The sequence below is a fragment of the Varroa jacobsoni genome, unplaced genomic scaffold (genome assembly GCF_002532875.2).
Source record: "Varroa jacobsoni isolate VJ856 unplaced genomic scaffold, vjacob_1.0 scaffold_1323, whole genome shotgun sequence".
Lineage (NCBI taxonomy): Eukaryota > Metazoa > Arthropoda > Arachnida > Mesostigmata > Varroidae > Varroa > Varroa jacobsoni.
In genome coordinates, this window is record NW_019214225.1 from 69,689 (window position 1) to 88,589 (window position 18,901).

At 40.2% G+C, this 18,901-nt stretch overlaps 1 protein-coding gene across 3 annotated transcripts in view; it reads left to right on the forward strand.

Moving 5' to 3' along the window:
• TkR99D (Tachykinin-like receptor at 99D) overlaps positions 1 to 18,651 on the forward strand; it is a 62,958-nt gene extending 44,307 nt beyond the window's left edge. For all 3 annotated transcript variants that reach the window (XM_022848036.2, XM_022848039.2, XM_022848037.2), the window contains exons 5-7: positions 3,206 to 3,356; positions 14,400 to 14,596; positions 16,663 to 18,651. In XM_022848036.2, the coding sequence (XP_022703771.1) occupies positions 3,206 to 3,356; positions 14,400 to 14,596; positions 16,663 to 17,008 (694 nt within the window). In that variant the 3' untranslated portion in view covers positions 17,009 to 18,651. The remainder of the gene's footprint in view (positions 1 to 3,205; positions 3,357 to 14,399; positions 14,597 to 16,662) is intronic.
• Positions 18,652 to 18,901: the final 250 nt, after the last annotated feature.

Genomic DNA, 18,901 nt, shown 5'->3' on the forward strand with positions numbered 1-18,901 from the left:
TTCATGATGCCAATTAAGGAATAACTCTGAAGCCGTAGGCATCTTATCAGTGCTGATTTAAGATGGGTCTGACCGTTTCTATTAGAAACCACTGGGATATGGCAGATGGGTGGGCATCTAAGAACACTATAACAGAATAAAGTCAGTATTCTTGGCAATTTCCTGTTATTGGTTACAAGGATACCCATATACACACAAATAAACAAACCATGTTTTAGACAATACAACTTACTCTAAATTTTAACATTTCATTCATTGGTAAAGTTCATCAATAATCGACCTCTACTGCCATATGCCTTTAGTTATAAGTTTCATTAACGTCGAACTTATTCAAAGCGTATTTTCGATCGGTTATCCTGAATTTCTCCGATTAAAACCAAGTTCTTCACAATTCAATTTGTCACAATCACATTGTCCGGGTAACTTATATCCAGAAAGCAAATTCAGTTTAAATAATTCTCTTATCAAATGCGTAGCGTGGAATTAACTAGCGGTTTACCCTTTGCTCTCACCCCCGTTTTTCGGTCAATCAACCGATGAAATGGGGGTTGTAGCCCGCCATCGCGACCTGGGAAAGTGAGCGGCCTATATTTGACGATCCGCTGTTTCTGCGACTCACGCTAGCTGTCACCTACTAGCAAGCGCCATCATGTCGACGTTGTCGCTTCGGTAATTTGTAGTAGTAGCATATTGTATGGCCCGCATATGCCTTTATAGACGCAGAAAGGGCGAGAGGCAAAGGCAGAAACTGGGACAAGAAAAGGGAAAACAGTACAGCCGCCAGATATCTCCTCGTCGCAGATTTTGCTTCGTCGAAATTCCCACCGATTTTCATTAGGAAATGAAAAATTAAACAAGCGCTTGTTGAGATGGTCATGCTGTCAGTCTCCGACCAACGTTCTAGTCCTTCAAAAATTTGATGGCAGCAACAAACCCTGCGCCCGGCCACATTTGCGGAGGCGCCCGATCCACGAAGCCTGGAGACTGGTCAGCAACGAGGGCACATCTATCGCTGCTCAAATCATCGCAAGAGGCAGCTCAGTAAGGGACTAGATCGTCGCAAAGGACAGGCTCCCGTTAGGACCGCCAACAGGCTTAGGTCCATCGAAGCGAATGGCGGAAGAGAGGGCTCAGCTGCTAGGAGTTAGTGCCGACAAAAGTAGAGATGACTAATGAAGAAGACTAGACGTGTGCCATACGAGCAACCATAAATGTTACGAAGTCGCCAGGTCTGTCGTAATCACTCCACGAACCAATGACGTAGCATAGTGTGAGGACGCCAGGACTGCTGGGACGACGTGCAGTCGCTAGGAAGGCAATTCAAAACGCAATACCATTCGCTATCGAAAAGGGAACCGCAACACAAGGGACACGCGAATGCTGCGTAAACGTAGCGTGGCTGGTGGCATCAGTAACCTAGTCTTAACAAGACACGCGGTTAACGTAAGAAAACCCTAACTGCCAACGACATGTTGTCAGTCTCCGATCAACAAGATAACTTACACGTATCTATACAAATATACCTATGCTTTATTCGTAAATTAAATTTAGGTTACTGGCGATTTTTCACTGACGTGTAAAGGTCAGTACTTAAATCTCCACTGTCTCAGTGAGATATATAATATAGTAAATAAATCTGCACAAGCGGAGTAAGCTTCAGTCCTAGGGTTACCTTCACAGCTTTTGCTCATGTCACACGACGTGTAATATGGAGCCGCTCGAGGAATATATGATGCGCTTGTTTGCTGGGGCCCGCTTAAAATATTATACCTAATGAGAAACATTGTGCCGTACCGAGTACGGGCTATTTTAAGAGAGACTTCCTTGGTCTTCTTACCGGCTCATCACCAATAGAAATATCAATAAGCACTCAGCAAGTGACCAGACCATTCGACTGAACAAAACGGGATACACACGGTATAGTGCTTTGTCGAAACATCAGACAAGTTTAAGATCTTTGAGGCTTTTAAAGTGGTAAAGAAAATCGATATCGGATATAACGATACCTTGCTCTGTAGTCCTTAGCTCGATTCCTAGGTTAGATATGAGCTTCTTTTTAGGCATAATTCTCGAAACGTAGAAGAAGCATGTTTTATTTGTAAGGGTCATCTAAGTGAGCAGGACAACTCTGAGCAGTTAAGGCGAAATTAAACAATTCTTCGAAATGCGTGCGTGCAATGACAACTATGAATAATTGTGCTTACAAGGATCCTGACAAGATCCTAAATTTGCTTTGCATTCTGGGTCAAGTCAGGTCAGCGCTAGACTACTTGAATCTTCGCAGTTTCGCGAAATCGACCTCGGGCCTTTAGTCTACTCGTAAATAAACTTCTACACTTGTTTTCTTTCCCACAATTTCCGTAGAGCACTCTAGTATGATAATTAGATCTTATTGTAATTAGAAAGAGTTTTACGATAAGAAACTAGTTGGCTCCGGGAAGAGGGGGGGGGGGGGGGCGAAGTTCGCAGAATTATATAGCACGTTGCGGTTAAAGTAGAGAGCAATTTTCCATCTAACACTCGACGTCTCACTCTCTAAGGGCTTTGGACGTGTCGTTATGTTATATTGGCTTAGAAAAGTCAACTATAAGCGTTGCTACGGCACTATTTTTGATGGGCGGAGACGCTAATACGATAGGGTGTCCACGGTGCAGACACTGACATCTTCAACGCAAGTAATATCGCGAACGTACAGCAGCATGGTTTACTTGATGCCATTTATATGCGCTTTAGTATTTTAAACTTTTTTACCGCTACGATCTCAAGTTAGCTGTTAGGGGCAAAATCATACTTTATTTTCACTTTAACTTCGACAGTTATTATAAGTTATATAAATCACGTTGACTATTAACAAAGTATTCGTAGGTAAATTTCAAAACTGCACGGTGCTATATACGCATGGCATTTCCAGGCTTCTTACATCAGAAATACAGAGAGCAAACGTCGGAGAAATTGGTGGTGGTGTTCATGTGATCACCAGATGGCGCTTGTCTGGTGCAACTAGGAGCTCGCCAGATACTAGCGATCTAATGAATCAAAGTAAAAAATATTTCCTTCCCAAAATAAATCAGGTGTAATAAAACGTAGGTGAAACTGAGCTGCTTGGCTGTTCAGGTAGGTCATGCTTTGTTGGCCTAGTGTTATCAAATGATTTTAAAGATAAAGCATTCATTTGTGAATCGTTTGTTTCTACTCTTTTCTTCAGATACAACCTCGTGGTCCTGATAGTAACTTACATCATCCCTATGCAGGCTATGGCTTTTACGTATTTTCGTGTTGGCCGTGAGCTTTGGGGACAGCAAAGCATCGGTGAAGTCACTCGAAAACAAACCGAGGCAATTAATTCTAAACGAAAGGTAAGTTATACCAGATTAGGCAGGCAAATTAATAAGAGCCGAATTATGAAGTAATAATTAAGAAAAGAGATAAGCTTTCATCTAGCTCGTTGATACCACAGCTTTCACGTAGCAAATCCTTGTGAAACAAAAGAACCTAGCGATGCTCAGAAATAGTGATTTTTGCATCCATGGTAGTAGAAGGTTTGACGGATCTGTTCGGTTGCTTGGGACGAAAAATTCGACAGAACGTATAATTTGTACAATTGTTGAAATATTGAATTGGTGAAAAAGTTGAAAAAGTTTGTACTTGGTTAATACTCATCGTTGCCGCTGTAAGTCACTTATATAATAAGTGACTTACTAATAAGTATAGCGCGGTATTCGTATACATACGTATACATTTTTATCTGCAGCCGTAGCAGGAAGACAAGCTGCCTTATTGAATGTGTTAAGAAGGTCTAAATATTTCTGCGGGGTTCCCGTCGGCAAACTTGCTTAATATTCTCCTGTGAGAATCAGAGGCAAAGGTTGGAACCCCTTAGAAGTGTGTCAAATGAAAATGCTGTTCACACTGTAATTTGCAGTATCCTAGGTAGTCGGGTCTGTCATATACACTTATTCTCGTGGTTAGCGCATGCGTAGTTGGATCTATGTACAAACGACATCCTACATTATATCATTGAATAAGCTGGTTTGAAAGACTATTGGGCGTCACTTGTTTCTACTTTCCCATTTGCCTCAAAGGATAGTGCTAGTGTACTACGAGCACCACTGACAAAAATAGGTACTAACTAACTACTTTCAGCCAGAGGAACTATTCATACTCATTTAACTGCTCGAGAGTTACAGAGCTGCCTAGTTAAGGTACTACTTTAGAGGCACTTGAAAGTTGGAAATGCGTCTTGTTTGACGAAGAGAACTAGTGTGATCGCATAATGTCCAATCTTTTGCATCCCTTGTGCTTCTCATAATCCGAGATATCGCAGACTTTTTGCCACGTCTTTTTGAGAAGCAGCAAGTGCGCTCAGAGATTGTGCCAGTTAGAAGGTCACTATAATTTTGGTTTGGGACACACATTGAACAAGGCATGCGATAAGCATGTCACGTTTGCTTCAAACGCTCTATCCGAGCGACATCCACAGAGCAGCGTTGAATTGTCACTGCTAAAATCATTATGATTTGCCCCCTGTTGTTTCCCGTTGGTTTTGACGTCGCGTGACAGATACGTCTGCCCAGAGAAATACATACGACAAGAAAATGACCGGCGCTTACGCCTCCACCGCTTGCCTTCGCGCTTATGCGTTAGATCCATTGCTACTGTTACATTTTCCGCCAAAGAAACTTGAAGAAAAAAAATTGTAGGGTGGTCATTGTGCGTTGCTATTGTTGACTTTGTTGCTACTACGTTCTCGCCGCCGTTCTAATGGGTCGCTTTCGATAATTTGACAGACTACTGGTAAATACACTTCGAATCAATAATAAATGTGATATAATTTAACCGCTGTTACTAAATGGTGGTAAATGATTATCTATTATTTCAATGGCTTTAGCGAGTGCTTCGAAAGGCATATTCAATTTCCCAAACAGTACTGCTTTTCACTGAGATAAACGAAAGTGTCAACGAGTGCTATCGCTATCTTCGCACCGTATGTATTCTGTCATGAGTGGACAACTTAGTTATCCTGTTTACTACGTACTGATTGCTAGACGGAAGTATTTTCGTCGATCAGGGAAAGCGACGTTTTTGATTGTCATCCAGATAAACTTGGAGACTGTATTGTTTTCGTTACAAGGATTCGTTGGACCATTGTCGTGACCGTAATGCACGAAGCTACTGAAGCATTTGCATCCATGCATCATGTCGATTCCACTTTGTTTACATTCTAGCTGATTTAAATCCTTGAGTCCTCCAGGGACTCAAGGTCCCCGTGTACTTGATGTTTGACTGAACTTTATTTTTAGCATCAATATAATAAAGTTAGTAGGTGCAAAAAAACATCGGATTATTTATTCGTGGGAACAATTTTAGAAAAGAACTTAAATAGTTATTAAAGTCGTATGGACCATATATAACAAGACCTTACTTACCGAACGGTTGCCATTGAATGCAACAGATAGCAGGTTAAACGTACATTTTGTCATAACTTGTTAATAACAACTTCGTTTATGTGAACATGAAGCTGTTTTGGTATGAAGCTTCGACGACGATTCGAGGTGCCGTACCGCAACTCTGGAAATGTTGAACATGTCTCCAGATTGACCTTATATAATATATATACTTGCAACACGGCGAACATAATATAATCACTAAGTCCGGTTTTGTTTGCGACAGGATGTGACAATATGCACATGTTTTCATTGGTTTCGAGTAATGGTTCGAGAAAAGGTTGCAGTAACCATTTTCAAGCAACGATGAGTTCAGAATACAGAATAAATTCAGGCACAGTCAACACTCAAGGTCAATATTAGGCGCCGTAAATCCTACATTTGAGATAGTCTTTTTCGTGCAACTCTGTCGTAGTGACATATCAAAAGCAATGATTCTCAGGTCTATTACCAAGACATCCTTCCTAGAAAGGCCTAGAAAAATGTATTTAGGCTGAAGGCCGCTCTCCACTGTATCGCCCGGGGCCCACGTCTTTTGCACCAACTTGGAACCAAGTTATGCCAACAATTGATAATATCGATTTGCTAGCTGATCTATTACTGGCAACATAAATGATCGCATTATTGGTTTCGAAGGGTAGGTTTATCGAAGAGATCGTACTTGTCTCACTCAGACAGGAACGTATCACAGATGTATGTCCCATTATTGCCCTATCAATCTGGACATAAAAGGCATTTAACCTCACAATTGGTCATGTGTGGCATGTGTAGGTTTTCTCTCGTAACTGATGGCTGAAGCCGAACTATCCTTGCTGTCGTAAGAAAGTCTTCATTAGTAAAGCTTACTAAATGTATTAACTTCTCCGACTAACGTTCTGCCATTACGCCTTGTTAAGAGCCAAAGAAAACACCCGAAACATGATATGGAAATAAACACATGCTTACAAAAATAGACGGGTAAATAAATATATACATTTATAGATAGCCACAATGAAGATGTCTATTCCAAGGTAATGCATGAACCAATGAAAATCTCGGAGAAGCTACCCGGAGGATTCGGTGTTAGTCTGGTAAATTAACGTGTTTCTGTAGGGCCAAATATTGCATTTCGGCCCGCTTTATGACGTAATGTCATGGGATCTTCTTGCAAGCTAAAGAACTTCATACTTTCAGCCGTGGTTTAGCCAGGATGTTCAATATTAGCATCTACTTATGCAGATACCTGTACGGCGGCCAATATGACACGGCCCATTTAAAGTAAATATTTCAAAAGCATGTGGAACTGATTCCGTCTACGAAGATAAATGAGTTGCTGACAGGTATTTTCTTCAACTAATGTGAAATAGCCTTTGAGTGAGCTACGGATTTTCTCATAAAGGTCCCGATACTCCGAGGCTCTATACGGGCATCATTAGGCCGTGGATAACGGTGACGAGAATAGAACAAATCAGCTGAGGTGATAATGATAAAAGCAAACTGGCAAGCGGACGTATGTACAGTAATATATTTGAATTTTTTTAGCAAACAACTCAAACCTCAACTATTTTTATTATCCATCGGCAGACACCTCAGGTTCGGTGACAAGAAGCTTAATTGCTAAAGTAACCTCCTAAAGAGGTCCGGGGGTTTGAAAGTTGTTCGCCTACATTTGAAATTGCACCATTACCATCATTGATCATTTTAACCACTGACTTTCTAGGTGGCTTTGCGTTAGGTAAAGTATCACTAGTGAATATATCTAAATTCACACGATACAAAATAGTTATAGAATAGATAATTCCTATTATGATATAGAGACGCATAAACGATGTGGACCTAAGGATGGTCAAAAAAAAAAAGATGTCCAAGTGGTTGTGTTTAAACCCATCGACAAAGAGTGCGCAAGATGTGTGATTAAATGTAGAAGGTCAAAAAGATGCCGCAACAGGTCGGTGCAGCAATTTTCGCTAAGAACCAAATCAGTAAGCTTTCATGGACCTTCTATTGGATGCAGAGGTATCTTGAAAATCAAGGTAACAAGCAACAGACAAATGCGAAAGGAAGCGCTATCGAGAATGAGCCATCCTTCTTCTATAGGGCACTTACCGTTTTTATTGAGACCGAAAATATCTTCGACAACTTTACATTGTCGATAGGAGATTATGTGTCTTACGGGGTTGACTCTTGCACGAGTTGGCCAGGCACTATGCTTCCTGCATAAATGCAACGGAGGATCAATATCCTAGGCAAAGGCCTGACTACGTGAGACGCATTCATATCCTATAAATGTTTACCTTAATCCAACTCTGACCATACATTAGTATCATTTGCACTTGGGACGTACTGTTCTATGAATGCTTCCAGCTTATTGACGACCCAGATTAGGTGGTAGATCACGATTGCACACGATTATGGCGTTAAGCAACTGCACCTAATCAGCCTCTATGTTTCAAGTTTCACGTCCGTCTGATGAACTGCCTAACGGTGCTACCGGACGTAAGACCCGGAACGCCTAATTAGCCTATGAACCATTTTGGCCATGGGCCTCGTTATCCCGAGTGCGGACGAAACATAGAAATTTTGCCCAGAAGGTTAAAGGGTCACGGTGTGTGTACACAATACGCTATAGTTAGTCCGGTCTGCCGCGGCATTTAGGGACACTTGTATGTTCACAGGATCTTTGCCGATATATCATTTTACCGATAGTCAAATTTCGTATGATAGTTTTTGATTGCTTTGATCGCTACTGCTACTACCCGTGAGAGTGGCATGGCATTGTTTTTGCTTTGGAGAATTAACTGTGTGCTTCCTTTGTCGCTTTTTGGAACCTTTTTGGACAACGAAGGCCGCAATAAAAGTGACAGACTGAGAGGCGTTAGGACATTGTCTCTCTGGCGTTCGTCTATGTTGGCTGACCGGCCTTCGCTCCAGCCGGCCTCTCAAAAAATTTCCAGAAGCCCACATCATGGTTGATGCTGCCGATGATGATCACGATGGCTACGATGATGACCGACGATGACGGTGCTAACCGCAACGTTGGTGCCGGCAATCATGGTGATAATGATGCTGAAGTTACTACACTGTCGATGATCACTTGCTGTCGAGAGTAGTCTCATAGAATGCAATTTTCCAACCGTTTTCGATCTTCGATGATGGTTCTGACTTCGAGATATATAAAAATAATGCATACGATAGAAAAGAACTGTGTCACATCATGGAGGGCTTGATGGCCTCAGCAGAGAAAGGCCGTTATAGCAAATAAAAGTATTTGGCTTTCACTAACTTTGCTTTTTGAGCCTTGTTGACGCTATTACTTACGAACGAAAAGCACGTGCTTTGCCTAATGTACATAACGGACTTCGTACAACGCTTGAGCAGAAATCACGTGGCAAAAGACAAATGGCATCCATGGTGTATTGCTTTTGCTTGTACGGTTCCTATAGTTCAACGCGAATGCATATTTTCTGTCTATGGTGTTCACTGAAGTGAAACCTGCCCCACAGAGCAACGTGTCTCACTAACTGATCAAAAATCAAGCAAATGCTTACGGCAGTAATAGCTGTTCAGTATTTAATATGAGATAGAGCCAGACCTCTATAACTTTTCTTCAACATGTAGAAATGGCATATTGCCCCAGCAGCCCGCTTAAAACTAATAGCCTCTTTGACCAGATAAAGAGAAAAAACTAGTTAACTATGGTCCACAAAGATGATCTGAAAAAGTTTTAACATAAAGGCCAAAAGTATTCTAGTATAATTAGATGTGCATTGAAAAATATATTTACGGAAACTCGTGTCAAATCGAACACCCAGTCCTTATTCTTACAATAGATGTGTATATAACTGTTACTAAATTCTAGCGTTTGAACAGTAATACGCTGCACAAATGAAACACAAGATGGATACGGTCCCCAGGAACCCGGATGATTGCCGCCATAAAATTTTCGAAAGCTAACTTTAACGTCGTCGTATTCAATTGATTAACGATAAACGTGTGAAGGAAGGCTAGAAATCGCAACATTTTTTAATAACATTAAAGAGACTTCAGCCAGCAGTGTTAGACGACTGCCAAGTTAGTGAAAAAGATTACAAAGGCCATCGAAATATTGGGCATGAAATAAATAAAAGCTAAAAACAAGTTATATATATATATATATATATATATATATATATATGGGAAATTAAATTATAGTTAATGAGTGTATAACAGTGCAAGTTTTGTTATAATATTCATATAAATATTAATGAATAATAAGGTTTTTTCCAAAGCTCTTTTTGAGTCAGTGCAATCCGGATCAGTCGAGGTTCTGACGTCAGTTAATAACTGGAAGTAGAACGAGGATACATCACAGCTATTCTGACAATCAGGTACAGATGCAACAATGGATTCCGAAGGATGAATCAAGCCAATAGAAAGGCGGAGAAATTACGTGCGTGTTACTTGTAATCGTAATTAAAATTTAATCGTAACGTGGAGTTTACCGACTATCTCAGAAAAAGAAATTCATTATCAGATGTATCGTACACATCGTTACTTACTTGACAAGCTGAAGGTAAAGCTGTGAAAAAAAAGACAGTTACATTTAGCCAAAGATAAAGAAAATCTTACTCCGCACTGTCCCCAGGGCAAAAGAATTACGAATCTTGATCGAAGTTTCATCCGCTGTAAGCCACTGACCTCGAGGCACAGAGTTTTCGCTCGAAGGACGAAGATTCTCATGGATGAGCAAAATAACATCATATTTAAAAACGTGTATTTTGCAGCCCAAGGTGTCAATTAATAGCTGAATATGTCAAAAAATATGGGAACATAGCTAGAAGAGGTACATAAACGTGTAAGTAATACAACTTTTGATAAACAAAAATTGCTTGACCTCGTGTTAAATATCATACTGCCTATATATGAAAGCTAGACTGATATTTTGCCAGAATTTACTTAGACTCGATTTTTTGTGCTCTTTCGCAGTCATTACTAAGATTTAGACTACAATTAATAATCTAAATTTTTTTATACAGCCTTGACATGAAATCCGTTTTTGGTTTTCGATATTGTATTGTGTCTCATTTGGAGGAGATTTAAGTAAGCGCCAAAAAAGTCTGCGCGGCCGTGCATATTCTGCAAACTTATGAACCGCACATATATGGAAACAAATGTTTTTCCGGCTTTTGACTTCTTGCTTAACGTTAATGAAAATTCAATATTTTTTGTGTAAGATAAGTTAGTAGAGCCAAGAAAAATGTTACTGAAAACATTTTTCTGATATGTCTGGCATGGATATTATTGCATAAGCTTCGCCAGGTCTGTATGTTTTTCAACTAGTTAACGTCATGCTGAGTGTTTAGTAGTTGACTTAAAAACATACAAAAGATATAAAAACATACATTGAATCTGGAGAAAGGCAAATCGTTGTGTAGATAGTCGTCGTTCTCCCTCTAGCGTCAAACAAATAGCGTCGTCGTTCGGAGAACTTACTCCGATTCCCAGTCCGTCTGAGAATGGCCCCTCAGTCGCGCACAAAATCTCTGCTTGGTATGCAAAATAAACAATGGAAGGCGAATACGTAGCCACATGCAAACGGTCAAATGCAGTCGTTTATAGTTCTCCCCTTCGTGTTGGAATGATCATCACGGACATTACTGTGGAACTTTTCGTTTTTTCGAGTTGCGCAGCGATTATGTCTGACACCTCATGCTTGTTTATTGCCACCTCGTCTGTCAGCCACCTTTGTCTGTTGGCCCCAGTGGCTCTGCGTTACCCCTCAGGTTAATGCTTTGCCACGTGACTGCTGTATAAAGTCAAGCCTGATCTCAGCTCAGCCGCGTGTACGTAGGAGAGCTATAAGCGTTGTTACAAATGTGAATATTTGTTAGCGGTGGAGAGCATTTGCCAGGAGAAAAATAGGAACGCTCAACAGTTTTCTTCTCTTTTTTTCGCGCTGGCTTTATTTATTCGATTATTGGTTAAATGATAGCAATTATAGAAAATATCTCTTATTGAACATTTTGAATAACCACTATACACGCCATTTCCTCCTTAAATCGTCTATCGTGATATAAAAACTTAACGAGTCGAGTGGCTGAGGTAAAACACTTTTATATTTACATCTGCTATATTATAGCAATTATAGAAGTGCTGTGAGGAATTGAAGGTTTGCGCAGTTAGAGTGAACTTATCGTGTTGTGCGTTTGACGAGGTAGAGCGCTGAGAGACTTCAGCATTTATAGATTTAGCCATCCTTTTGGCTATATAATGATAAATAACTGCTTATCTTTGCTTACTCTTAAGGTCGAACGATTGTGCCAAACGAAACACGAAATCAAAAACGAGAACGGCATTAAAAGAGTTAGAAGAAAGTTCTCACATCAAAATCACATGTTCTTATCGTTCGATGTCACATCTCTCGTTTTCGAATAGGGTCACAAATGCCTTGACACCCTTCTTTTGTCCTTACCCGTCATGGGGTAAGTTCGAAACCGTTTACCTATAGACATCGTCAACAGAAGAATCGAACAAAGCAAAAAATTAGAACTCTTTTATTTGTGGCAGGCCTCTGCTGTGTGCATCTAGAGTGAATGTTGCGTAGCGACAGCTCTCTGACTGAAGCGCTGACTACGTGTGGCATATGCTGCAAGATTCGAAACGGTCAACTGAGAGCACGAGTAGCTTCCTTCGACAAAAAGTACGGGCCATCGGAGCTATGCAACAACTGAAACCTGCCGGTCGGTCGCCACGTCCATCAGAAAGGATGGCTTAGCAATATCAAAAGCACTTCGCTACTATTTAGAATGCAAACAGATGTACAAATAAAATGAAACAATATGTTTTCTTTCTTGTAAAAGGAATTCGCGTACGTTATTCTTATTGCACACATTTGTTTTAAACATGAAACGAGAATCACTTGGAGCATATGGAAGTACTATGCTCGAATTCGATAGAAACACCGATTCTGGTGGCCCCTTAGTGTTGGTCTATTGAGTCTAGGGTTCCTTGTCAGGAATTAGCGTAGGGGAAAAAATGCTAATATGGAATACTTCCATTTCTGCTGCATCCCTGCAAAGCTGCATTGATTGATAGCCTTATCAGACGAAGTATCTTAGAGTATTAGAAGCGATTTGATGCTACTTTAGACAAAATATTTTGAGTAAATGTTGAGATAAATGTTGGCAGTGTGCAAGGACAGATAATTGGAGAACGCTGTTATTGTTATTATTTCTATTAGTATTAAAGAGTATTATTTCATAAAAATGTCGGGCGATATATGTTATGTTGGGTACTCCTGCGCACCACAAAATAGAAAAAATCTGGGCAGTGCGGGGTTTCGTGCTGTGGGCCTTTCCGGGTCGAGTTTAGAATGCGATGCAAATGTTATCTATTAGGTAAATCCGTTCGAAATTTTAAAGCGGTTTACATGTTGATGCCATAATTAAGGTTGTCTAAGAAACGACCGTTTACTATATTTGTACAAGTGTTCTTCGATTCCCTTATAGAGCCATGTTCAGTTCCATTGCACAGTTCAATTAAGTTGCACAAGCCGATAATACCGAAAGTGTATTTTTGGTCACTTGCGAGGTTTTGTTCCTAAAAAGGCTTTTGGGATATGTGAACTTAATGCTGTCATCGATCGCACGGTCAAACAGTACTTCGTTCCCCTTCGAACCGGTCACCTCTACATCGAAAACAGGACAATTGCAGATTCCTACTTTATTCGATCAAAACTCACGTGTGAGCCTTCTCCAAATCAATTGTTCAAGCATCCCTAACACGCAATGAATAGATTAATCGAGCATAATTCTGGACGGCTCATAATTTGACCACGATTAACTGATGATGCGTATATGCATAGCCTAACATACTTCAAAACGGAACGAAAGCAAGCTTTTTTTGGTAGGGATGATGACGAACAACGAAAGGTGGATAGTAAACAATAGCTTCACTCAACGGAGATCACGACCGAAGTATGATAATGCTCTTCAAATGAGAGCTGAAGTTGGGCCTTATGAAGGAAGAGGATCATGCTAAATTGCAGACGTAAAACAACTAAAACCCAGACTCTGCTAGATACTGTGAACAACTCGACCGTTCGAGGCTCAGGGTTCTAGAAATGCATCTAACCATGGCGGATAGGAAAACAATGATGTTCCATCATGACCGCGCCAGGTCTCTAACACACATTTCTAGTAAATCCGTTAAAAACTGCACATTTTTGAATGGTATGTTTTCATTTACCAGCGTCATCGTCCCAACCTTGTTCCTACCGATTATTACCTTTTTGCCAACCTTGGGCTTTTATGGGAAGAACTTAGTATCTCTAGAAGGCGTAAAAAATCACACTGATTAATTTTGGAAAAAGTTGAATTGAAACGCTGTTTAAAAGATGTTTGAGGTTCATAATTAACAACAGCCAATATGACATTGATTGAAGTGTTCTGAGCAAAAATAACCCTCATTCGAAATTAGGTATAATTCCGGAGCAACCTTATGAGACGACCTCAATAGAACTCGAGGCGACTGAGTATACACAGTGCATGCCATCTATATATGTATGGATTTATATAATCTAGCAATAGTTCTCGACGTTAGCTTAGCGTCTACGTGATGACAAATAACCTATATTAGTGTTCTGCCTATGATTTAACCTAAATCAATAGGAGATAGATAGCCTCAGTGTTCGAAATTCTTTTCATAGAAACAAAACCGGAAATCACGTTACTAGCAGGTTGACATTTACGGAAAAAAAAAAGTAATTCATACGTCGAAATAGCTCATATTTGAAAAATGTCAGGATCTTCCGTATCCGTTCTTGAAGTCGTTCTACTTGCCTTGTTCAAATCGTGTCAGAGTTTATATGCGTCACCACTTCACTTCCATTATATACTTATATATGGTATTATATTTAAACGTGTAAGTTCTCAATACTATATTCATAGGTTGCATATGTTCAAGCTTGATCTCGAATTCGATCTGTTAAATTTGCAGATCGTTAAAATGATGATTGTGATTGTCGCCATTTTCGGTGTGTGTTGGCTGCCCTATCATCTCTACTTTTTGCTGGTGCATCATTACCCTGACATGCGCAACTCTGTCTACATCCAAAATATCTACTTAACCATCTACTTTCTAGCCATGTCGAATTCGATGTACAACCCTGTCATTTACTGCTGGATGAACAGCAGGTAAGTTTTTCTAAACCAGTTTAACTAGAAATAATGCAGATTTGACAAAGCTGTGATACTATTTTTGCATCGAAATTGGCATTCGTTCTTCGACCGTCTGGCGCTGTTCGAAGCGACCAAGTCAGCTGCCCCAGCTGACTCGCATGCGATTATGGTTCTGGAAGATATCAGCGTATTTTTTTTTCGGCTCTATATAGGTTAAAAGCATTCGCTAAAAACGTATACATTGACTTATGTTTGGGCTAATTCAGTTATCGCAGACTTCGATGTCTTCGTAGGATAAAGTTCTTAATATAACTGATATTGGTTTAATGCAGATTCCCAAACTTGTGGTCTAATTTTTCTGTTAGCTGTTTCTTGACGAGTTTTACGATACCGGGTTTTTCTCATTTAAGACTAACTAAACGTTTTTCATATTATACAAATCGTATAGGCCAAGCCTATAGTGGCAAACACGTTCTCACTGCAATAACTTCACGCCTCTAGATCTTTTCCCTTCCTTCGAACAAATCGTTCTCGAAATTTAACTCCATATTTCTATTACGATGCTATGGATATCTAATAGCCATAATTTATTTGCGTCGAACAGTCAGATCGTATCCCATCGACGTTAGCTGTTACCATAGATCTAACTTGCATACGCACATCCTGTCAGCCAGTTGCGACATGTGACGCTTCTCGCTATTTGCCTTAAATAAAAAGGAAAGCTCGCACGTGATTGCTAGTGCATGAAAGAGAAATACAGCACGTGGCAAAACCCCAATACAACAACGAATGCCCGTGACGCGGTTGCTTTCAATCGTCACTCGCGTGACAGCAATCAAAATTATGCCCCTGTCACGAACGCCACCACTATTTGCATAAAACAATCCTGACACGATTAAAAAGCAAGTAGAAATTCAGAGAACCAGAAATGCTTGCGGAATGCCAGATCACGATATCGGAACGCTGAAAGGATCTGCTGCCCGCCTCAATGGTAAGTAGCTCGTCCTCTGAAAGCTGATGAACTTGTCAGATTTAAATGCACCCATTACTCCTGGTAGCTAATGCTGCTAACACGGGAGCTTTTGAACAACACTGCAAGCTAAATATGGTACGTCTGGAATGTAAGCTTCAAACGCTGACTATAAAATAAAGCGTATGACAATTTATACAAATTCTCCTAATCTTCTTGGCTTCCTATTAGATAAGTACGCATTGAAATGTATTATTATTATTCAGTCGTAATAAATAACATTTCATGTGCTAGAGTAACGGTGTCCTCAATTACAAGCGTATTTGTTTTTCTTTACTTTTAGTAAATTACTATCGAAAGTGGAAGTTCAACCTTTTTGTTGCTTTTTAAGCGAGTTTTCTATATAAATGGATAGCGCATGATCTACTGTATATACATTTTATTTTCATTTGGCATGAAACTATCGCGCTCATAGAGACTCATTGGCATTGCTTACGATACCTTACCTGTCAAATGCCATATGGCGAACCGTGGATAGAAAACTCTAATACATAATAATAACAGCCTGCATTTGGCAAATGGCCTCTTCGAGGTTCCCGCGTCCACGCTTCGAGGACCCTCAGCGGATCTTCTCTTTTATTGGCTTAGCATGTCAAGATTCGACCCCATTACTCTATGTAGCGGAATGACATGTTTGATTAAGTTGTTTTTGGGGTGATTGCGAGTGAATAAACTTATTGTCCTCCTGCTAGAGGCATTTAGGTGGCAATCTCAATATCACGCATGCTCTCATCCTCACAGATTCAGCGAGCTTAGATTAATCAATCAAACAAACTTGTAGCAAACAAGACAACCCATCTCAAGTTGTGAAAGATCTTAGAAGGATGTGAGTCAAAGGCCTCGTTCCCCCTATCAAATATTCTCCTCAGCTAGAACCGCTTGACTTTTCCACTCACAACAAAGTCAATCTAGAACGAGAAATAGATTCGTAGCGGATTTTTGCATGCGATGCGTAATATGCGGTCTGCCGAGTTCGCATAACGTAATAACGTTGACTCATCTGTTACTTCTCATTCGATGTTTGTTGACGCTGAATAAACGGGTTGATCAGGTTCCGCGAGGGCTTTAAAGCGGTGTTCTGCTGCTATGCATTGACTGGCAAACAATTGAGCGCATTCGCCAAGAACAACCGGAAGTTTGCGCGGTATTCGTGTGCGTCCGAACCATATTCAACCACCCGTGTCACGCTAAATCATCTACACACCACCCAAAACATTAACAATCATCAGCTAATCTCGAATCAAGCCGACATCGATCTGCAGCATCAGCCCGATGGGTCAGCTTCTACAGAACCTGGAACTGGTGAAAACGGTATTCACCGACTCTTGCGAAGCCAACACATCCGAATACAGCGCAACAGCCAGTTACCCTTTGCTAACGGACACACTGAAGTATAATCATAATACCATAGAAGGGTTAGACTACACTGTAGCTTCTACAAAAGTTTCTGATTAGTTCGTGGCCCCCTTGTACGCGCGGAGTTCGTATTTGATTAAGTAATAACAACAATATATTTAATGAAACAGAAAGGAGAGTAACCAGTACGTTTATTGCTAGACTACTCGTATAGTTATATCGTCAACTATTGTAGCAACTGGCATAATACACTCTGGTAGGCACAATGATAGGCGAGCAGTATGAAGAACGCATCGGCTTTACCTCAACGCAGTAACGCCGGTAGCAATAATAACACTGTTATTACCACTGAATATAATAGCTCTAGCAGATAATATAAATGAAATACCTGCCACACTTTTCTACGTATGTAATAGTTGGCTATAAGTATGTTGTCTACAACATAACAGATATATCGAATGAACATGTCTATATCTGATAACACGGGTGCCAAGAAAAACGCACCGGAAATGTCGATGCTTACGTCGTACAGTATGAACTCATTATTGTTGACATCGAAAGAGCGATGTGGTACCGCAAAATACGGGTACACAGGATGCAATGTTCCATGACAGGCACAGTTTCTTTTTGGATATCTCGACATGATTTGCCTAGACACCCCTCAATGCACGAATGCTCAGCCGCTTTCAATAGGCATCCGAAGCAGCGAACTGTTAGCCTGAACGTTGTAATACAAAAACAGAAAAATAAATAACAAGAGGAGGGCGAACAAACTTTGTTGTTTACTACGACCAATTTGGGAGGTGTTCTTTGCTAATAACAATTACGGTTTGGTGATGTTAGCTGAATATGAAATATCGCATAGCTATTGATCGTCTGTCCAAATAAATCGAAAGAAGGCTAATTAAAGAAGCACCTCTATCGCCTATGTGGGAATGGCTGTACGCCCCGAAACTTGATTGATATCTAAGTGACGATTGACCATTGAAGTGTTGATCGAGCTGAGAACGTTACTATCTATAAATTATCATAAAATCATGATATTTCCCCATATAGCAAGAGACGTAACAGTACGAGACTTCAAATACCGTCTGCACCAAATATCGACTACTAGCTATGAGGAAAAAGGATGAAAATTCGACTTGAAGTAGCAGATTGATGACGATTTGATTGAACTATAGGATGTTGTTTGTACATATGATGCCAGCGATAATATTGTAAATAGCGCCCAAATAATTTTACGATAGATGCATATATATATACATATATAGGGTGGGGCAAGACTCTTTTTACAGTTTGAGCATCTTCATTCTATATCTGTACACTATTTATATAGTAAGCAACCCCTGAGAAACTTTTGCGCCACTTTATATGTATATATATGCACGTATGCGTTTGTATGAATGTGCGTTTTAATCGATTATAATTTATACACCATTCGTCTAGATACTTAGGTATGTACTAGCGATACATGATGTAGTCGATGCATGTACTCCCCGTGCGGAATTAGAAGAGCACATGTGAGCTGTTCGAGTGGCACGAGAAACGCAGTGATTTCTGGCGGAAAGAACACACACGCTGCTATAGTAAGAACTTTTCAGATGCATCAATTTTCATCATCGTCGTCCTATGAGCCATAAAGCAAACAGCGAAATAAATAAATTTATAATAACAGATTTCAAAACTACGTACTTATTAGAGTCGCTAAGAAGATTCATCGGAAAGGTTTTAATGGTGATGACGACGATGTAAATATGTTGTCTCGGCATCGTCTGCTTTCAGCTATTGTTTATCATTCATTTACAAGTGCAGATGGATTAATACGTGCTATCTACAATATGGCTGGGCTTTATCGACAATTCCGGAACGAAGAACGTGTTCTGTATGGTTCCTCATATTGAAAATAACTATATAGGATGCTAGGTAACGGGCAT